The sequence below is a fragment of the Pezoporus flaviventris genome, unplaced genomic scaffold (genome assembly GCF_033815535.1).
Source record: "Pezoporus flaviventris isolate CSIRO_AGI_PZ_B2104156 unplaced genomic scaffold, CSIRO_AGI_Pfla_v1 ptg000002l, whole genome shotgun sequence".
Taxonomy (NCBI): domain Eukaryota; kingdom Metazoa; phylum Chordata; class Aves; order Psittaciformes; family Psittacidae; genus Pezoporus; species Pezoporus flaviventris.
The window spans coordinates 43,429,168-43,448,204 of record NW_026892550.1 but is presented as its reverse complement, the minus strand read 5'-3'; the positions used below and the strand labels follow the sequence as shown (position 1 = coordinate 43,448,204).

The window sequence follows — 19,037 nt, the reverse complement described above, 5'->3', positions numbered from 1 at the left end:
TTTAGGAAGTGATGTAATTCCGTCTGGGCCTGTCAAGCAAGCAATGATTGCAACAGAAAGGAGGAGTCAAAAAAAGAAGTTGCTCTTCAAGCACTCCCTCACCGAAGCACCTTCATGCTGTAGGTGAGCACACTCCTACTGTCCTCTACTTCTTTGACTCCTGACTTTACTACCATCTATCTTCATACAGTGTCATGGGGACAAACATCACGCAAATACAAGTCAGACAGAAATTTCATTTATGTGTGTTAACAGGAAGGTTTTAGATTGCTTTTCAGGGTGGTTGAGCAAGCATATTTCAACAGTGCCTTGGTTCTCAGGCTTTAATTCTCCCCCAGTGTGGTGGGACACTGTGCATTTATGACTCCAACAGGCAACCCCTGAGTGGGGCTGTCTCCAGCAAATGTGAAAAATGTCTGGTTTGCTCAGCAGCCTGCAGCTGAGTATTTTGGGCTGGTTTGAGCCAGGAAAGAGGAAAAAGCAGAAAACCACAAAATTTGTTAAGAGCAGGTGGCTTACCTGGAGAGCACTTAGACACCAGTCTGATGCTGGGTGTAGATGACAGGCGACAGAGGGTCTCAAGCCCAACCAAGGGGCAGTGGCTGAGGTGAGGGTCCACAGTGCTATGGTTGATGGAGGTCATGAGGTAACTCCCACCTCCCTTTTTGCCTTCTCTTCATTTCACTTCCCCCCAGCAGTTCTGGCTGGGTGTGTGGATCGTAGGGCTGTGCCCCACCCCATGCTGCTCCATCCTGTATCCCCACTGTCCTACCACTTCCCACCCAGAAACACACGAGGGTTGACCAGGGGCTTCCACACATTGCCTGTCACTGATAAGAGCAATGGAGGAGCTCAACATTAAACCTAACATTTTCAACCTTCTTGCTATAGGGGGTGGGCCTAGCCAGGGCTCAGTATTTGGACCTTGATCTAAACTATAGTTTTTCCCAAGCAGGCAGAGTGGTTGGACCACAGGTTTGCTTTTTTCCATTGTACAAATAAGTGCTAGGTCTAAAATTCATCCCTCTGAGTCCAGGAGATTCTGCACCCCAGATTTTGCTCTGGAGCATCCCAAATTTGATCCATTTTAAATACTTCTATAAAATATTCCAGTAATAACTTAAGGAACAAGAGATGTATGCTGCCTATGTAGCAGTTTCATGGTACTTCCCCTAGACATCAGTCTGTGTCAAAATCTGATTTCTGGTAATTTAGTTGAAGCTGGCATTGGTGAATCTTTCTGTTCAGATTGGTGGGTGCTGCTGAAGTGACCAATTGCTGCTCTTCTCCAGCTGATTTTTCTTAACACACTGATGCTTTTATAGATCATCAGTTATAGTTTCTTAGCTTGAGTAGCTGAGAAATACATCAGTGATTCATTTAATGACCAGCTTATTATATATAATAGATATATATTACATATTATATGTATGTAATATATACATATTAGATTATATACCATATAATAGATTTAAAACAGTTGAATAATTTAGCTAACTAAAAATCCAAACTGGTTGCTCAGTATTGGCAACGTATGTTTATGCATTTTCTGTGGGGGAAAAAGCAAAGCAAAAGCAAAGTTACAACATTGCAGCTACAAGAAGACAGAGAGGAGCTCTGAGTTATGAAACTGCTGACTCACTAATTAAATGTTTCCTGGAGATATTCTTTAATATGATGTCATAACCGTACATGATAACACTTAATAGAAGTGTCAGAGGTGAGACTCACAAATGCTTTTAAGGTTTTCCCATTTAAAAATGACAGAAGTTTCAAGTATTAGTAATAGTGTCTAATTGATATAGATGCTTTCAGTTATGAAAGTTCAGAAATAGAGGCTACCCAGGCATCTCGTATGTGCTCAGAGGCACAATGACTTTGTCTAGGCAGGTGATAGGAAAACTGTAACCAGCCAGGGAGCCAGCAAGGGCAGAATGTGCTTTCAAGTGACTCAGGTCCGAAGGCTGTTATTGTTGTCCAGCCCCAGCTTTTCTTTGACTTTAGTCAATGGTGTAAAGAATGTGCTATTCTTCTTTTTTGTTTTTTACCCATCTCTTTCCCAAGTTTGCCACTCTCAGTCTTTCTAAATACCACATGGGCTCCAAACATTCTCTCCCATTTATCCTGCCCTGCATATTTGGCTATTTTGTCCCATTCTGTAGACTTGGCCCAGCTCACTCATCCCTTACTAGAACATAAACCTAGACAGAAAGACTGGAAGGGAAAAGAGGAAAGGATATAGTCTTGTACATTGAAAATATGATATAAAAATTTAGCAAAGATACAAACCAAAACCAGGTCCTTTCCCCTTTCCAAAACCTGATTCTTTCCAGTCTTGTCTACATAGGCTGTAGCATTTCCCACCTGGATTTCCATCAACTATTTTTGACACACGTTTGGGTAACAACTCATTGCTGACCCCTGAAATCAAGATAGCCACCCCCTGGTGTGTACCAAATCAATGACTTCTTAGGCAAATTAAAGTTCAGGAAGTGTGACTTTGTGCTACATTACATTTTCATTAAGACTTCCAAGTGATACAAAGGCAGCCTGGCAGGCTTTTTACTATTTTAATTTTTAAAAATGTAGAGAAAGAGGAACGAGATATTTTGGATGCGTACAAGCCACAGTGTCACAGAGGGCTGTCACCTCCATCCATCTACACCACCATCATGGCTGTGCTGCCCTGAAGCACTCCCAGCTGGCTCCCTTTTGCCTGCCTGGGAAGCAAGGTTACTACCTTTGCTTCTCTTCACAGTAGAAATACGGAACCCAAATGCTACAGTGACAACCTTGCTGCAAACAAACTTGTGCCTTTGGAAAACCAGGTGGCTTCAGCCACAGATGATTTTGTAAGAGGGGTAGATTGTATCTGATAATTTCATAGGCCTTAGTATATTTACTAGGATCCACAATGTAGCTTAGCAAACGGAAATGTCTTCTCACAGGTAAGACAACTAAGTTTCCTGGGTACTTTCAGCATATGTTACCCAGCTGTGTGTGCTTTCAGTACCGTTTCATCGATTTTTATGTTATAAAGGGCATTCTCCAGGATACAGGGGAGGACCTAAAAAAAGCTAGGAGGATTAGCCAGGTTAATAACTGGTTAAAAGGGTGGTGTCATAGTCAGGGGTTAGGGTGTCTTGAACACAGGACCCAAGCTTGTAGGCCAGGTCTAGTGGGGGCTGGTGGAGCTGGTCTGATGATAAAGAAGGGAAAGAGCAGTTTTGGTATGAGGCTTGCCAGACTGGTCAAGGAGGCTTTAAACTAGACGTGTTGGGGGAGGGGGGCATCATTCCACCCCAACACACCCAGTCAGTTGCCAGCACCTATAATAAATGCTTGGAGCAATGCAGAGATATTCCAGCCGCTCCAGCCAATGAGCCAGCTTCAGTTGGAGCTCGGCTCAGATGCCTCTACAAATGCCCGCAGCATGGGGAACAAACAAGAGGAATTAGAGATGTGTGCACGTCTACAGGGGTATGATATAATAGGTATCACAGAAACATGGTGGGATGGCTCCTATGACTGGAGTGTTGGAACGGAAGGTTACAGGCTCTTTAGAAAAGACAGGCCTGGCAGGCAGGGAGGGGGAGTTGCCCTTTATGTTAGGGATAGGCTGGAGAGTATGGAACTCTGTCTGGGGACAGGTGAGGAGTCCACAGAGAGTTTGTGGGTCAGGGTTAAAGGGAATATAGCTATGGGAGACACTACTGAGGGGATCTGTTACAGACCGCCTGATCAAGGAGAACCTGCAGATGAAGCACTCCATAGACAGATAGGAACAGCCTCACGCTCACAGGCCCTTGTTCTCATGGGTGACTTCAACCACCCTGACATCTGTTGGAAGGACGGTACGGCCTAGCACAAGCAATCCTGGAGGTTCCTCAATTGTGTAGAAGACAACTTCCTTCTGCAAGTAACAGAGGAACCGACAAGGAGAGGTGCCATGCTTGACCTTGTGCTCACCAACAGGGAAGGGCTCGTTGGAAATGTGACGCTCCAGGGCAGCCTTGGATGCAGCAATCATGAGATGCTCAAATTTGAGATCCTCAGGACAGTGAGAAGAGCGTGCAGCAAGCTCACTGCCCTGGGACTTCAAAAGAGCAGACTCTGGCCTCTTCAGGAACCTGCTTAGTAAGCTTCCATGGGATACAGCCCTAGAGGGCAGGGGGGCCCAAGGCTTTTGGTTGGTATTCAAGGATCACCTGCTCCAAGTTCAGGAGTGTTGCATCCCGACTAGAAGGAAGTGCAGCAGGAGGGCCAGGAGACCTCCTTGGATGGATAAGGAGCTGCTCAGGAAAATTCAAATGAAAAAAGAGGCTTATAATAAGTGGAAGCAAGGACAGGCAGCATGGGAAGAGTACAGGGACGTTGCCCGGGAAGCTAGGGACCAGGTTAGGAAAGCTAAGGCCCAGTTAGAATTAAACTTGGCTAGGGATATTAAGGATAACAGGAAGGGATTCTACAGGTACATAGCAAATAAAAACAGACTAGGGAGAACGTAGGCCCTGGATTTGGAGAAGGCTGAGGTTCTGAATGACTTCTTTGCCTCGGTCTTCACTGGCAAAGGCTCTGACCAAACCACCCAAGTCTTGGAAGGCAGATGCAAGGACTGTGAGAATGAAGACCTTGGGCCCACTGTAGGAGAGGAACTGGTTCGAGACCATCTTAAAAACCTGAACTTGCACAAGTCCATGGGCAGTGAAGAAATCCATCCACGGGTGCTGAAGGAGCTGGCAAATGAAGTTGCTAAGCCACTGTCCATCATATTTGAGAAATCATGGCAGTCAGGTGAAGTTCCCGACGACTGGAAAAAGGGAAATATAACCCCCATTTTCAAGAAGGGGAAAGTGGATGACCCAGGGAATTACAGACCAGTCAGTCTCACCTCTGTGCCTGGCAAAATCTTGAATTTGAAGAGACATCAATTTGATGGATGGACCACTCAGTGGATAAAGAACTGGCTGGATGGCCACATACAAAGCTTTGTGGTCAATGGCTCAATGTCCAGCTGGAGACCAGTAACAAGTGGTGTCCCTTAGGGATTGCTGTTGGGACCAGTCTTGTTTAACATCTTCATTGCTGACATGGACAGTGGGATTGAGTGTGCCCTCAGCAAGTTTGCCGATGACACCAAGCTGTGTGGTTCGGTTGATACGCTGGAGGGAAGGAATGCCATCCAGAGGGACCTTGACACGCTTGTGAGGTGGGCTGATGCCAACCTCATGAAGTTTAACCATGCCAAGTGCAAGGTCCTACACCTGGGTCAGAGCAATCCCAGGCACAGCTACAGGTTGGGCAGAGAAGAGATTCAGAACAGCCCTGCGGAGAAGGACTTGGGAGTGTTGGTTGATGAGAAAATGAACATGAGCCAGCTGCAGTGTGCGCTTGCAGACCAGAAAGCCAACTGTATCCTGGGCTGCATCAAAAGGAGCATGACCAGCAGGTCGAAGGAGGTGATCCTGCCCCTCTACTCTGCTCTTGTGAGATCTCACCTGGAGTATTGTGTGCAGTTCTGGTGTCCTCAACATAAAAGGACATGGAACTGTTGGAACAAGTCCAGAGGAGGACCATGAGGATGATCAGGGGACTGGAGCACCTCCTGTATGAAGACAGGCTGAGGAAGTTGGGGCTGTTCATCCTGGAGAAGAGAAGGCTGCATGGAGACCTCATAGCAGCCTTCCAGTATCTGAAGGGCGCCTATAGGGATGCTGGGGAGGGACTCTTCATTAGGGACTGTAGTGATAGGACAAGGGGTAACGGGTTCAAACTTAAACAGGGGAAGTTTAGATTGGATATAAGGAGGAAATTCTTTCCTGTTAGGGTGGTGAGGCACTGGAATGGGTTGCCCAGGGAAGTTGTGAACGCTCCATCCCTGGCAGTGTTCAAGACCAGGTTGGATGAGGCTTTGGGTGATATGGTTTAGAGTGAAGTGTCCCTGCCCATAGCAGGGGGGTTGGAACTTGATGATCTTAAGGTCCTTTCCAACCCTAACTGTTCTATGATTCTATGAAAGGGCATCTCTGACCACCTAGCTAGGCTGTTTGCTAATGTTCTTCCCTAACCAGAGAAGGGTTTGCATCACTGAGATTACAGGATGACATTACAGTGTGACATTTTCAGAAAAACAGAAATGTTTTGTAACACTGCAGCCTCTTGGCTCACACTTTTCTTGTTCCTTCTTCCTATGAAAACTGCAACAACAACAACAACAGGTAAACCTTTGAGAGTGATGGAGCAAGTTGCTGGTTAGTTATAGGGCTTGTATTACAAACTCCTGCAAGCGCAGTTTGTCTGCCACAGATGTCAGCAGCTAATGTGCTTGCTCTCTCAAGTAGAGGCAGAGGCTAGCGCCAGTCGAGTTCTGCTAGTCCCTTAATGACTTATTTCTGCCTCTGACATATGTTGGGAAAGGACAGATAAACTTTTCTCACAGGTCACTGTGAAAGAACAGGAAATTGCACTGAACTGCAATTCACTGCAATGTAATAAGTAAATAAATGCCCCAAAGCAAAGGAGGGTCCACAGGGATCTTCTCAAGCCCACCCAAGCACCAGCTGCAATGGTGCTTCTGCAGGCTGGCAAGCTAAGTGAGAGTTCCAAAATCAAGGCTAAAATCCACAGCACCCGTGTGTAGAAACCTCATGTGGATCTCAAACGACATCCATGGTTGCACTTGTTTCAAAGCAAGCTTTTCCCGGGTGAGTTGCAGAAGGTAAAGCTCTCTCTTCAGTAAACTCTCAATTATGGATTATAGGAAAAGAGAAGTTACATTTTATTTCAGCTGCAGAGGTAGTCAAGAAAAAGTTGTACCTTTCTGAAACCAATGCCACCAGTGTGAATTAGAACAATGCTTAGAACAATGAGATATTGTCCCTAACTGGGTGTCGTAACATAACTAAAATGAGAGTTACAATAAAAGCATATGCCCCCATACCTGTCAGTTTTAAGTAACATTTTGCCTAACTGGACTTGTAAATTCCTGCTTTCTGCTATTGTCTTTTACTTTATTTTCTTCCTTACACACAACATGGGCTGTTAAATCACGGCTATAGTATTTTTGAGACTTAAATAGGAACAGAAAGAAAACATAAAACTGTACTTGAAAATATCCAGATATTTGTATCTAAGTCTCCTTTACCAAAATGAAAAATGGATTCAAAGAGAGACTTGTCTGAAATGAAAAAGGCCACAGGGTGTAACTAGGGTGCTGGCAGATTTACACTGAAGTGTAGCTGGACACTTAGTTTCTGTTTGTTTTATTGGAATGTGGTACATGGATTATACATTTTGCACATGCTTCTTTGCAGAGCAGCACAGGGAATTATTAGCTAAAGACCTGTCTCATTCTTTGAAAATAATTATGTCCTATTATAATGCTTAGGTTCTAAGCTGGAATTAGGGATGGAAATTATTTGCATGTACGTTTTCTGCAGGGTTGCAATGTACACCAAACTTGTACTGTACATGCATATTTGGTGTAAATAGTCCAAGATAGTCTAATTTAATGAACAAGTGGTTCATCAGGGCACTGCAGTTCTGTTGACAGGAGAGTGTACCTTCCACTCCACATCAGAGATTTGGGAAGATGTCTGACCAGAATTAGACCCGAAAAGAGCAGAGTCATGTAGTAAGCTAGGAGCAATTAATTGCCTGAAATGCCTTGCAGTGGGATGTGAGTATGCTCAAATGCCTGCTCAGAACAGGAGCTGACTGCAGTCTCCAGTATCTGGAACAAAGCCTTTTTGTGTGGAAATGGCTGGGCAGGCACAGGAGGGGAGCAGACCTCGCCGTACAGGCAGATACAAGATGGACAATATAAGTGTAATGCTAAAAAGAGTATCTCCAATTCGGAAAAACACTTTAGAGAATGGAAATTTTGTGTGAATACTCCTGGGAACAAGAGAAGTAACACTGCCCAGGTGCCCGCGCAAGGATCAGAGCCTTGTCTGGCCACAGGCTTTCATGTGCCAGCTCAGTTAATACATGTGCAGTCAGCAACTTAAATAGGGGAAAAGCTGTCGGCTGGTGAATTATCTTTACATGAAACACCAGTACTGTGTGTCCTACATGGAGGCGCCTACTCATTAGTTGTCGCTTTCAAGTCAATGTTGGCTTAAGATCTGGCCTGAAAGAAACCCACAGTGCTCTATAGAAATTGAAACATTTCTTTTAAACAGATAATAGATAATAGAAAGTGAGATTGATGAAGAAAAGGACTGAAAAACAAACATAAATCTATCTCGGGTGTAATAATTAGTGAATTTAGTAAATTAAAGAGAAACAAGGTACTTGAGGGAAAGTAAACTGGCTTTTTTAAACCCTCCTTTTATTTCTAGGGTGCTTCAGCTGACTGTTTGAAGGTATTTTCTCAGCTGTGAACAATTCATAGGAAGAGAATAAAATCTGAAAAACACGTTCCTTCAGTAATACTCAACTATAAAAAACCCACCAGCACATCCAAACTGTAATGTGAGTACTTGGATTTTTCCAGCCACACCTTAAGTATCTGAAGATAAACTTTGATGTCTTAAAATAATGCTGCTTAAATGTTGCTTGATACTTTTTTTAGGCTGTGGCAGCTCTCATTTGATCCTCGCATATAAGTCCCTTTCTCTATTCTTGAATTAAAATGTTCTCTTTTCTTTGCATATTTTCACTGTAATTACTGAACTTTACTTCAGAAATAGTTAATATAGAGTCCAGACTCTAAAGAATTATTAAAGATGAGCTTTTTTAAAGCTACTCAGATACCTTAAGATGCAAATAAGCACTAACTACATAACTACTAGTATGGATATCTGATCTGGGGCAAGTTTCGTTCCTAGATACTTTGAAAAGTGTATTTTCCTTGGTCATTTAAATAGCTTTAAAGTACCTAACCCAAGTGCCCAGTTCTAGTCCAGGGTTGTATGCCACCCTTCAAAATCCTGGAGGTTGCCTCCAGTCCTGTCTTAATCCAGCTCTGCAGAAGTCATGCACATATTTAAGCATGTAAATACTCCCAGTAGAACTGAAGAGACAGCGTCCAGCTGAAAACCAGACAAATATTAAAGGAAAAAAGTGTGATAGTCTGTAGAGAGACTGTGTTCATAATGTGTATTCAAACAAGAGGCTAAATTAAGGCTGTTTGCATGGCTTTCAGCCTGCATTTCGAGCATGTGCTTTTTTAACTACAGGCTCCTGTACAGAAAGTTGTTGATGCTCCTGAAGGCACTTTGCCTGCTGTTCTATGCCAGTGGAAACTAGGGCTGAGGCAATGAAGCATAGATGGTTGTTTTAAAATGGACCTAGACATATTTCTGAAACACAATTAAAAAAAATGCAATTAAAGTATTTTCTATGGTGCTATGTTGTTAATACTGGTTTGACCACCACCGGATGCTAATATGGGATATGTCTCTTTGTCAGTGTGATTGTATTAAGCACAGTGATAGCTAACTCTTATGAGTTTTCTACAGTCTTTGCAATACCATGGACACTATTTCAGGAATTTTAAACTTCTGCCTAGTATCGGAAATCATTCAGATACCACATTGAAACCTGAGAAATCATGTACCTGCACCCTCATTTTCAGTAGGCAGTGTGAGTAGCATCTAGCCTAAAATTCTTATCTCTCTGAAAACGGTGCCCTGTCCCAACATGTGGTGTATTCAGCCACTGACAGGTCTTCATGCAGGTGATAATATTTTTTGTGTGATATTTTATTAATCCAAAATGCCATAATTTACAACCCACAGAGGGATATGCCAGAAGTGGCAGGAAGCCCCACTTCTCAGCACCCTGTGTTTAAATTAAACTTTCACCTCAGTAGAGCTGACTGTAGTGTTGCGAAGCTACTTCAGAGAAAAAAAGTGATCAGAAATTGTGCCTTGTGGCTTTTCTGCTACTTTATGTTTGGTTTCTCTCTGAGATATGCCTTTCTTCATTCCCCATGAGAAACGATGCCATTTTATTACATGGTTAAAGTAAGTTTATGTGTTTATTCACTTAATTTTGTCTGAACATACATAACGGCTTCCTATTTAAGTAGCAATATAGCTGTCACTTAGTGAAGCCTTAAGACTGTAAGTTGTACAAGTGCTGAGCTTGCCAAAATGTCACTTACCGAAACCTCATGAATTTGTATAAATTGTAGAAATGTTGAGTTTGCCAAAATACAAGCAACTGTCTATGTTTTCTTCAGCCTGCTTGAGTCTGGCATGGGGAGAAATCCTTTCAAAACAGCTGGGTTAGATGAGCTGAAGCTGATTTTTAGGTGAAACCATGTTTTGAGCAGTATCTGTGATAGCAGTTCAAGTCACCTACCTTATTAGGTATTTTTTGTTTGCTTGCTGTAGAGAGCTGCAAAATACACTTCAGTATGGGCTAGCAGCCCAGTTGCATATCCTAATAGCAGAATAAAAAATGACACCCTTTGATTCCTATGCCTCCTTTTCTGTGTACCTATCCATGCCATAGTCGCACTCCCATGCCAAAGTGTAGGTGCACCAAGTGTGGTGTGAAGTAAGAAGCTCCTGGGTCAGGCAGGCAGCTATATTGCCTATATGCTGCTCTCTGAAGATCGATCTACTGTCAGAAGGCACCATTTTTACACTTGGGTGTACCCTCTGTAGGACGTAAGCAATATTAAACTCATGTGAGAACTGGCATTCATCCAGTTGCAGGCAAATGCACCAGGAGTAAAAGAGGTCAATCAATGTTAATGACTGGTAATGAAACCCACAATGGAAAGAATTGTAGATATGATGCTACAGGAAATAGAGGCTTCCTGGAAGTGAATGTATAATTCCTCTGTTAATCCATTTTGGTTCTAAGTACTAAATTTTGAAGGTTTAAGTCTTGTACCATGTCTGCAAAGGTCAGTCCGCACACAGCCTGAGTCTACAACCCCCATGGAAGTCAGTAAGGGCAGATCTCTGCATCGTGTAAATTCTTTCAATTCTATCACCACAGAGAGAGAGAAACATGGGGTTCATTTGAGGTCCACAACTCATTCTTTTCCCATTAGAGCTGGAAATGCTTTTAAAGAATGCAAATATATGGTACTCAAAAAAGCACAAAAAAGATGCCTATATTTAAAGCCTATGAACCAGGCGTGTGGATGGTACAGAACTATCCCAGTTTTCCAAACTGGGGGACTGACTGGATCAGGTAGGCAGCTGACAGGGCATGTGTAACCTCTGAGGAGCTGGCATGGCAGACAGGAAGGAGAGTGGAGATGAATAATGAAAAGCAAACCAGTATCTGCATTTCTGTTTTTGGAAGACGTGATCTCACAAATACGTACCTTGCCCGAGGAATCGTCATCCCAGTAAGAGCAGCAGTTACACCTCCCGCTGGCCGGAGCATAAGGGCTGTTTTCCATATGCTGCAAAATCTCCGCCTAATTCTTGCAGACTAATATGCTGGTGAGCATAGCAGAGCTCCCCACAAAGAAGGCTGTTCAAAATGATCATGCTACCCCCTATGAGCCACTGGGTTCTCCCCTCTGAGTGATGAGGTGAGAGGATGAAGAAATTGAATGAAATTTTAAATGCATAAAGCTCCCTAGTCCCCATTCTAAATAATCCCTTAGGAAGCTTACATTAATGTAAATTTCACATAATCTCATTGTCCAGGATGCTACCTGCCATCCTAGTAGTAGTCCTCAACAGATCAACACTGAGAATACAGGCATTTAAAAAGGAATATAGGTTTGGAGTTGCACATGTTATTATGGCTGGGTATGGAGAATAGTATAGGTATTGTTAGGGAATTATAAAGTCCTTTAAGCCCCCTAAAGCGTTTAACAGTGAATATTTAGGATGAAATTGCAAGGTGGTTTCATTAAGTTTGCCGAATACTCTCCTGTTAGCTGTAGTGGACAAGTTGCTAGCTTTAAATTAGATTTTGTGGCATCTTTGAAGGTGCTGTATGATTTAGGGCACCTAACTCTACATGGGCTGAGTGAATACCAGGTGAGAATGGGGCATAAATACCTACAAGCTCCATTATGCATTTATTTCAGCTTTACCTTTTTTAGTTCTGGTTTCTGCTGCCAAGTGCTACAAAAGGTATGAAGCACAATATTGCCAAATTGGCAACAAATTATCAAAACTTAAATTTCAGTTCATAAGAGGATTTCTTTTGCATTTTGGAAAAAGCAGTTGGTAATGGGACACATAGGGAAAGCCCTTCTGATGGGGCATAGACAGTTCTTTAGAGTCATTCAACAAGCTGAGCTGAGAGCCCATAGCTCTGTCTGCCTGTAACTTGTCTTTTCGGTCTGTTACATGTCTATAGTCTATGCCACATCTGCTCCTCTGCATATATTTGCTATATAATGCACTGAGTCTGCTCACCCTCAGCTCTCACAGGAAATTGAGGGTTTGTCTCTGCTAGAATTTGAATTGTAAAGTTTGTCTGTGCCGTATGTTGTATATGTAATGTTCTTTGCCACTTTTTCTCAGAGCACTAAATTTGATATCCATCAATTAATTTTGAAGTGGAACTGAATTATAGGTGGCCACTTCTTGCCATCCTACATCTAGATAACTTGTGGTGTTATCTCTTGTACCAATTTCTGTGGCTAATCTGTGTATGGATGTGGACTTTCAGAGGACTCTGAATATTGATTTTGAGTAAAAGTTCTGCTTAACCTGACTTACAAGTTCTTCTTGAGTTCCTGCAGGGAAATCTCAATGGACCAGGACCTCACCTTTTAACTCTGTTGTTATGATCTACCTGCTTTCTTCCATGATCTCAGGCCATACAGGCTGGGTACAAATCTGAACAGGGCATAAATATTCGAAATCTCACCAGCAGCTACTGAAATAGGAAAAAATCGGAGTGAAAATAAACAACAAAAATGTAAATTCAAATTAAAAAACTTGATATGGTTGGACTTGATGATCTTAAAGGTCTTTTCCAACGTGGACGATTCTATGATTCTATGATAGAAACCAGCTAATGTCTGAGCTGGCTTTCAATCAGATTTATTTTATGCAACATTGTAACAAAGTTTGGTTTGTGGGTTTATTTTTTAATAAAAGGGTTAAATATAAAAAAAAATCAAATACATGCTGGTGACCAGGAGTGCAACAGTAAGCCTCAAACAAAGGAAAGACTTGAAAGTACTAAGAATACAGAATGATGGGAGAAAACAAAAGGCAAAGAGGTATATTTAGAGAAAGCAACATACTTTTAATCATTACGTAATGTTTAGCCTAAGGGTATCATGAAAATACGCCAAGTAAAATAGAAAGTAAAAAACTGGCTGTCTCCAGAAAGAGTTGATTATTTGGTTTTGGAGAACAGAAACAGACATCAAATTGTGGAAAGGAGGAAAAGGGACTTTGATACGTAGTTTAAACGTTAGATGTAGTCAGTAAAAGAGGAAGGAAGAAAGATCCAAATAGCTGAGGTTAGGGGGTATGATATTTAGAAATGCAAATTTAAAGTGAACTGTGGCGAGGATGCTGTACAGGCAGATAAGGGTGAAAGAGATGAAAAAGAAAAGGGAATGGTATAGGTGAAGATACTAAATATCAAACTGAGAATCTCAGAAGTACAGGTCAGAAGGGACCACTGACAGAAGGAAAAAATGGAGACACCTGAAGGGAGAGAAAGATTATGTGTTTATAACCAATTTTTTCAGACATCCCAGGTGACTGCTGGAAAAAGCACTCCTCACCTTCCTCTACAAAAGGGAAATACAAAAAGAAATGTGGACATACTAAATATTCTCAGCTAAATGAAGCAAAGATTTGGGAAGACCACTAAATAGAGCACTGGAGAAATTTGGGCCTGAGATCACGAGCATGTGTACCAAGAGGGTGACAGCAGCTGATAAGTATTATGATTCAAAAATACCACCTTCAAAAGATAATATTAGAAATAGGGAGAGTATGGAGAAAAGCAGCTTGCCAGAAGGTTGCGCCAATGATCCTAACACTGACGCTAGAATACCAAATGATAAAAGGCAATAGTTAAAAAAGTATGTGGAAAAGGAAAGAAATACACTTTTAAACGGCAAAATATCATAGTCCATCATTTATACAGCTTAGCAGTACAAGGCACTGACCCCACTAGAAGAAAGCAGTGGTTTCAGTAAGGTGTCTCCTTGTATGCATGATACAAAAATGACTTTGAGGATGCTTTTGATTATATCAAACATACTTTCCAAATTTTTTTTCAATTTTGGCCGTGTTTGGAAGTCAGTTATATTTTTAAAGCTTCATACTTTGAGTTCATGCCTCTAGAAGTCACCTTGGGTTAGTGAAAGCGACTTCACTGACTAGATGCCAAAGTACACAATCATTAGCTAAGTGGAAAAGCATACAGCAAAAAGCACGTAGATGTCCAAACTGATATCTGAAGTATCAGAGTAAATGGCAGCTTTAGTAACCTGCCTTTTGTAGAAAAGGTTCTTCTTTTTAAACATGGCGCAATCTAAAGCAATGTTTTTCTTCTCACACCAAAAGATCCTACCTCAGATATAAAAAGCCAGTGTCCTGGTGATTTACCTAGACACTGTGAAAAAATCTCTAGCTCTAACTGTGTACACGGGCTAAAATAACTAACATTTACATAGCGTACCACTTCCTTTTTTGCTGCTAGCATTTTGGATCTAAGGAGTCTGCATTTCCCTGTGAACAAACACCTGAAAGAGCAACAAGCTTCAGAATGGATTTCACACTCTCTGTTCGACTACAAATGTGACCAAATTCCAGGTGAAAAGAAATACTTGGCCTCCTCAATAATTCTGAAAGCTATAGCATTAGAATATAAAGTGTCTGACCTAAAAAAAAAAACAAAACAACTATTTCAGTGAGTTCATTTTTGCTTTGTTTCTCAGAATGAACTAGGTGGCTAGGAAAAAAATCATATATTCTCTAAAGAGATGGGATTTTGACAGGTTCTATGTTTTGTAAAGCAAGTTACACAATTCAGCTTCAAAGTACAGGCCAAATTAGTAAATCCTTCCTGTAGTTTTCATGAGGCAGTATGACAATACTCAGTAATTTACTTCCTTCATTATCAGCTACCAACATTATTTCCTACCTCCTGATTTTCTAAGTCTCATCTTGCAATGATTACACTTCTGGTAGATTGAACCCTCGTTTAACCAATTTTACTGCTTATTTACAAAAGTCTTTCACACTCAGAATTCTCTTAGAAGGGACAGAGAGTCTCCTTATCTGGATCCCAGGCCAATGAGGTCCATGTGAAGTAAAATCTTAAAGAATAAACACATGTACTATACGTATACTAGATGTCTTTTTCTAACTTGCCTTTAGCAGGGGCTGTTGCAAAGAAAACCACATATTTTAAATAGAAGATTACTATAGGAAAATTATCCATAGGGCTCTGTGTGATTTAGATGAACTTCAAATAAGCTTAGCCAAAATAAAAAGTGCTTTTCATAAGCTTGTTCTAAAGTATTTGAGCAAGGAAAATGTATTGATTTATCTGATACAGCATCTGGATTTAAAAGGCTTTGCATGTGCACTTTAAAATAATAATAACACAGATAATGCAGAGGGATACCTCTTTCACAGAATCTATACATCTCTGGGTGGGATTTTATTTACTGGAATTTCAACAGATAGTTCTTGTTTTATCAGAATATCCTTTGGATAGAATTCACATCAGATATTTTATAACAAGAGGGTTTTTTATAGGGGTTCTAGTAAAATATTCATACAGTTTAGCCATAGGCACTTTCTCATGAGTGTCCGTCCTACCCCATATTTTCACAGTCTTCCAACAATTTGATTCATTTTCTGAAATGCTTTTACAAGTGGATAAACTGTCCTCACCAGAAAGAATGGTCAAAAAAACTTCAGCCAAACTATTTATTGAAAACTGAAGATTCAAATAAGCAAGAGATTGTTTCTCATGGCTTATAGGCACCATAACAGATTCTTTATTACACAGGTACCCTAAAAGGGCTTCCATAAAATATTTTGTTCTTCCTCTAAATGAGAAAAAATATCTCTAACTTTTGGAAAAAAAATTAAAATTGACAGATATGGAAAATATTTAAATGGGTTTTTAAAAAAGTCAGGAACAGTATGTCTCATATAAATTGCTATTTTTGGCTCTGGTATGATTACATCGCTTGAAATGCATACTTGAAGATGTGTAAAGGTACTGTGATTTACTCAACACTGCACTCACACAAACAGCTCCCCTGCTCATGGCAGTTATAATAATAAACGACATCCGTGCATTGAATCCTACAGCACAACCATCAAGTATAGTAAATAAAACAAGAGTTGGTAAGGTTTACAGATACTGCATCAGCTGGTTGTGTTCTGTAAAAATACATGGGAGCTGCACAGAAGGACCTACATCAAATCCAAATACCAGAGAGGCTGAAGGGGACAGAATGACCTTCCCTTTTGACCTCTTCAAAGACCAAGTAAAGGTTTGTTTGTCTTTTGAGTCTCAGATAAATGATTATGCCATTCCTGTATCTACACACATGAGGAGCTTTAAGAAAACAACACCCATCCCAAACTGCAAACTTTCTGCTGCAAGAATAAACTATGACCAGAATTCTTGAACAAGGACAAAAAAAATTATGTTAAACAACCCTTAGTTCTCAGAACTTCAGTATGGGTTTTCTGTGTTACTCCATTTTTTGTTGAAGTATCAAAAGCACCAAGCTGATAAATATTTACTGTTCTACTGTCAACAATACCAAAGACACCAATGATACTATCACTGTGAAGAAGTGTTAAATCTCTTCCTGAAGAAAGAATTTCAAGTGGGCACCGGTTCATCCTGACTGCACTGAACTGCTCAGAGAATTGCTTTTGCCTCCACCGTACTTACTACAGTTATCATTTTAAAGGTTCAACTTATTTCCTCTCTCAACCCCAAATTTTGTGTTCTTTCCTCCTGATTTTGTGGAAAACTCCAGTTCACAGCCCTTTTTCATACGTTCAGATTTCTTTCATTATGTACATCTGGGCACCTAAGAAAAGTACACTAGAAAACACTGCAGCAACACTTCTTATTAAACTGCCTATTTGTGTTTACTTATATGATTCCTTTTTATATTTTTCTATGTTTATACAAGTCTTTATATACTTCCCTTTTTTTTTCTCCAACTACATGCTTTCACACTTTGCTAAAATTATTTATTTACATACTACATGTTGAATAAAATTCTCCAGGTCAGCTAAGGAATTGTGAAGAGAATCATCCGTGTCTTGACTTCTGAGAAACTTTCGAAGGGTATCTAAAGCATTCATAGCCTCAGATTTTGACGGTAAAGGCTGTTCAGCTCCCTGAAATTGATCTTCATCCTCATCTTCATTGCAAACAAATGTCACAGCTTTATCTGATTCACTTTCTTTGGCACCCATCCCTTTGTTATTTGTGGGCATTTCGTAAGTTACCAAGCCATCATCTAGAGCTGCATATTCCTCCAAAGATAAACCTTCTGGAAACTCCACTCCAGCTGCCTGTGCGTGTGCAAGCAAATTAAAATCAGTCTCAGCCTCTGTGTCATCACCATTTGCCTTGGTTTCTAATTTGAATCCTGCTTCTTTATAATGTTTTACAATGGTCTCTGGCATTACTTCCCTCCAGCACAGGTACAACATCTCAATTGCATCACGAAGAAGCAGCATAAACTCTTCATTACCTTCTATGCAGTCAACAAATCTCTTGATAAGACAGTGCCTGTATTTAACCTTCAGACTTCTGATAACCCTTTGTTTCACAGTTGTACATGAAGAAGGGTCTGGAGGAAAGAACATTAATTTGATAGACTTCAGGTTATTTACTTCTGTGTGAGCTGGGAGAGAATCAACAAGAATAACTACTTGTCGCTGCTGTGCTTGAAATTTGTCATCAAGTTTGTGCATCCACTGTTCAAACACTTCTGAAGTCATCCATGCCATATCATTTCCTACATAATCCACAGGTAGTGACTCCACATCTTTGGAAAAGTGTGGACTTTTGTTTTTTCCTATAATAAGCAAAGGAAGTTTCTCGGAGCCATCCATATTTGTACCCACCACTACAGTTATTCTCTCTTTGCTTAGTTCACCTACAGAACAAGTTTCCCCTTTAAATGCAAATGTGTTATGTGGTAACATCTGATACAACAATCCAGTCTCCTGAATGTAAAACACGTTTTTTGGCTGATACTCATTTAAATAATAAGGAAGAACATTTTGGTACCAAAGTGTTGAAGCATCTACTGTAGTAGTAGCAGCTGCTTCTGCAGGCTGAGCTCTGAAAACTAATCCATACCTTGACTTGAAACGATCAAGCCAGCCATTACTGCATTTAAAATCATTATGTCCGAGCTTCTGGGCAAAATCATTAGCCTTGAGGCGCAACATAGGACCGTTTACTGGCATGTTCAAGCACTGAGCAATTCGGTACCACTTCACCAATGCCTCCTCCAGGTCGGTGTAAAAAGCGGTCCTTAGCCTTTTCCTTTTAGGATCAAATCGTAAGGATTCAAAGGCTTCCAAAACTTTTTCTTTATTCTTCATGATTGAAGACAAGGAGTTCTTCTTTATGCCATACTTGGCTGCAATGTCTGCCTTCTTCTCACCACTCTCCACCGCGCTTATGATGTCAATTTTCTCCTCGATAGATATGCTTTTTTTCCTCCGCACTGTGGGTTGGGACAGGGGACTCCCCGAAGCCTCAGCCATGGTTCCAGGGCCGAATTCCGGAGCCGCGCACCCGGACAGGCACACTGGGGCTCTGCCGCTTTCGGCTGCACGGCGCCTTGGATGAGGCCGGTGTCCAGTCCCCTGCTCTGACCTCAGGGGCATGGCAGTTGGCAGGGGCTGGGGCAGCCTCCCCGTTTCGGCTGACACCCGCACAACAGCGCCTCGCCTGCGGAGCCGGCCCAGAGCCGCGCCTCACGCCGAGGACTAGACAGGGCCGGTACCACGGCTGGGACCAGCCTACCCACACCTGCCCCACAGGAAAGGAGCCAGCGCCTCCCGCCGCGCCGGCAGCACCGGGGAGGGAACTGCCTCTGGGCCTCCAGACCAGGGCCGCCCTTGCAGAAG

At 41.6% G+C, this 19,037-nt stretch overlaps 1 protein-coding gene and 1 long non-coding RNA gene across 2 annotated transcripts; one reads left to right on the top strand and one right to left on the bottom strand.

Moving 5' to 3' along the window:
- Nucleotides 1-2: 2 nt before the first annotated feature.
- LOC133281230 (uncharacterized) lies at nt 3-10,300 on the top strand. The gene is made up of 3 exons (XR_009747433.1): nt 3-123; nt 8,343-8,475; nt 9,183-10,300. It is a non-coding gene; the product is annotated as an uncharacterized LOC133281230 (long non-coding RNA).
- Nucleotides 10,301-15,997: 5,697 nt separating this feature from the next.
- On the bottom strand, nt 15,998-18,970 carry TIGD4 (tigger transposable element derived 4). Its single transcript, XM_061476521.1, has one exon. It carries the CDS (start codon nt 18,792-18,794, stop codon nt 17,136-17,138), a length of 1,659 nt encoding a protein of 552 aa, XP_061332505.1. The 5' UTR covers nt 18,795-18,970; the 3' UTR covers nt 15,998-17,135.
- Nucleotides 18,971-19,037: the final 67 nt, after the last annotated feature.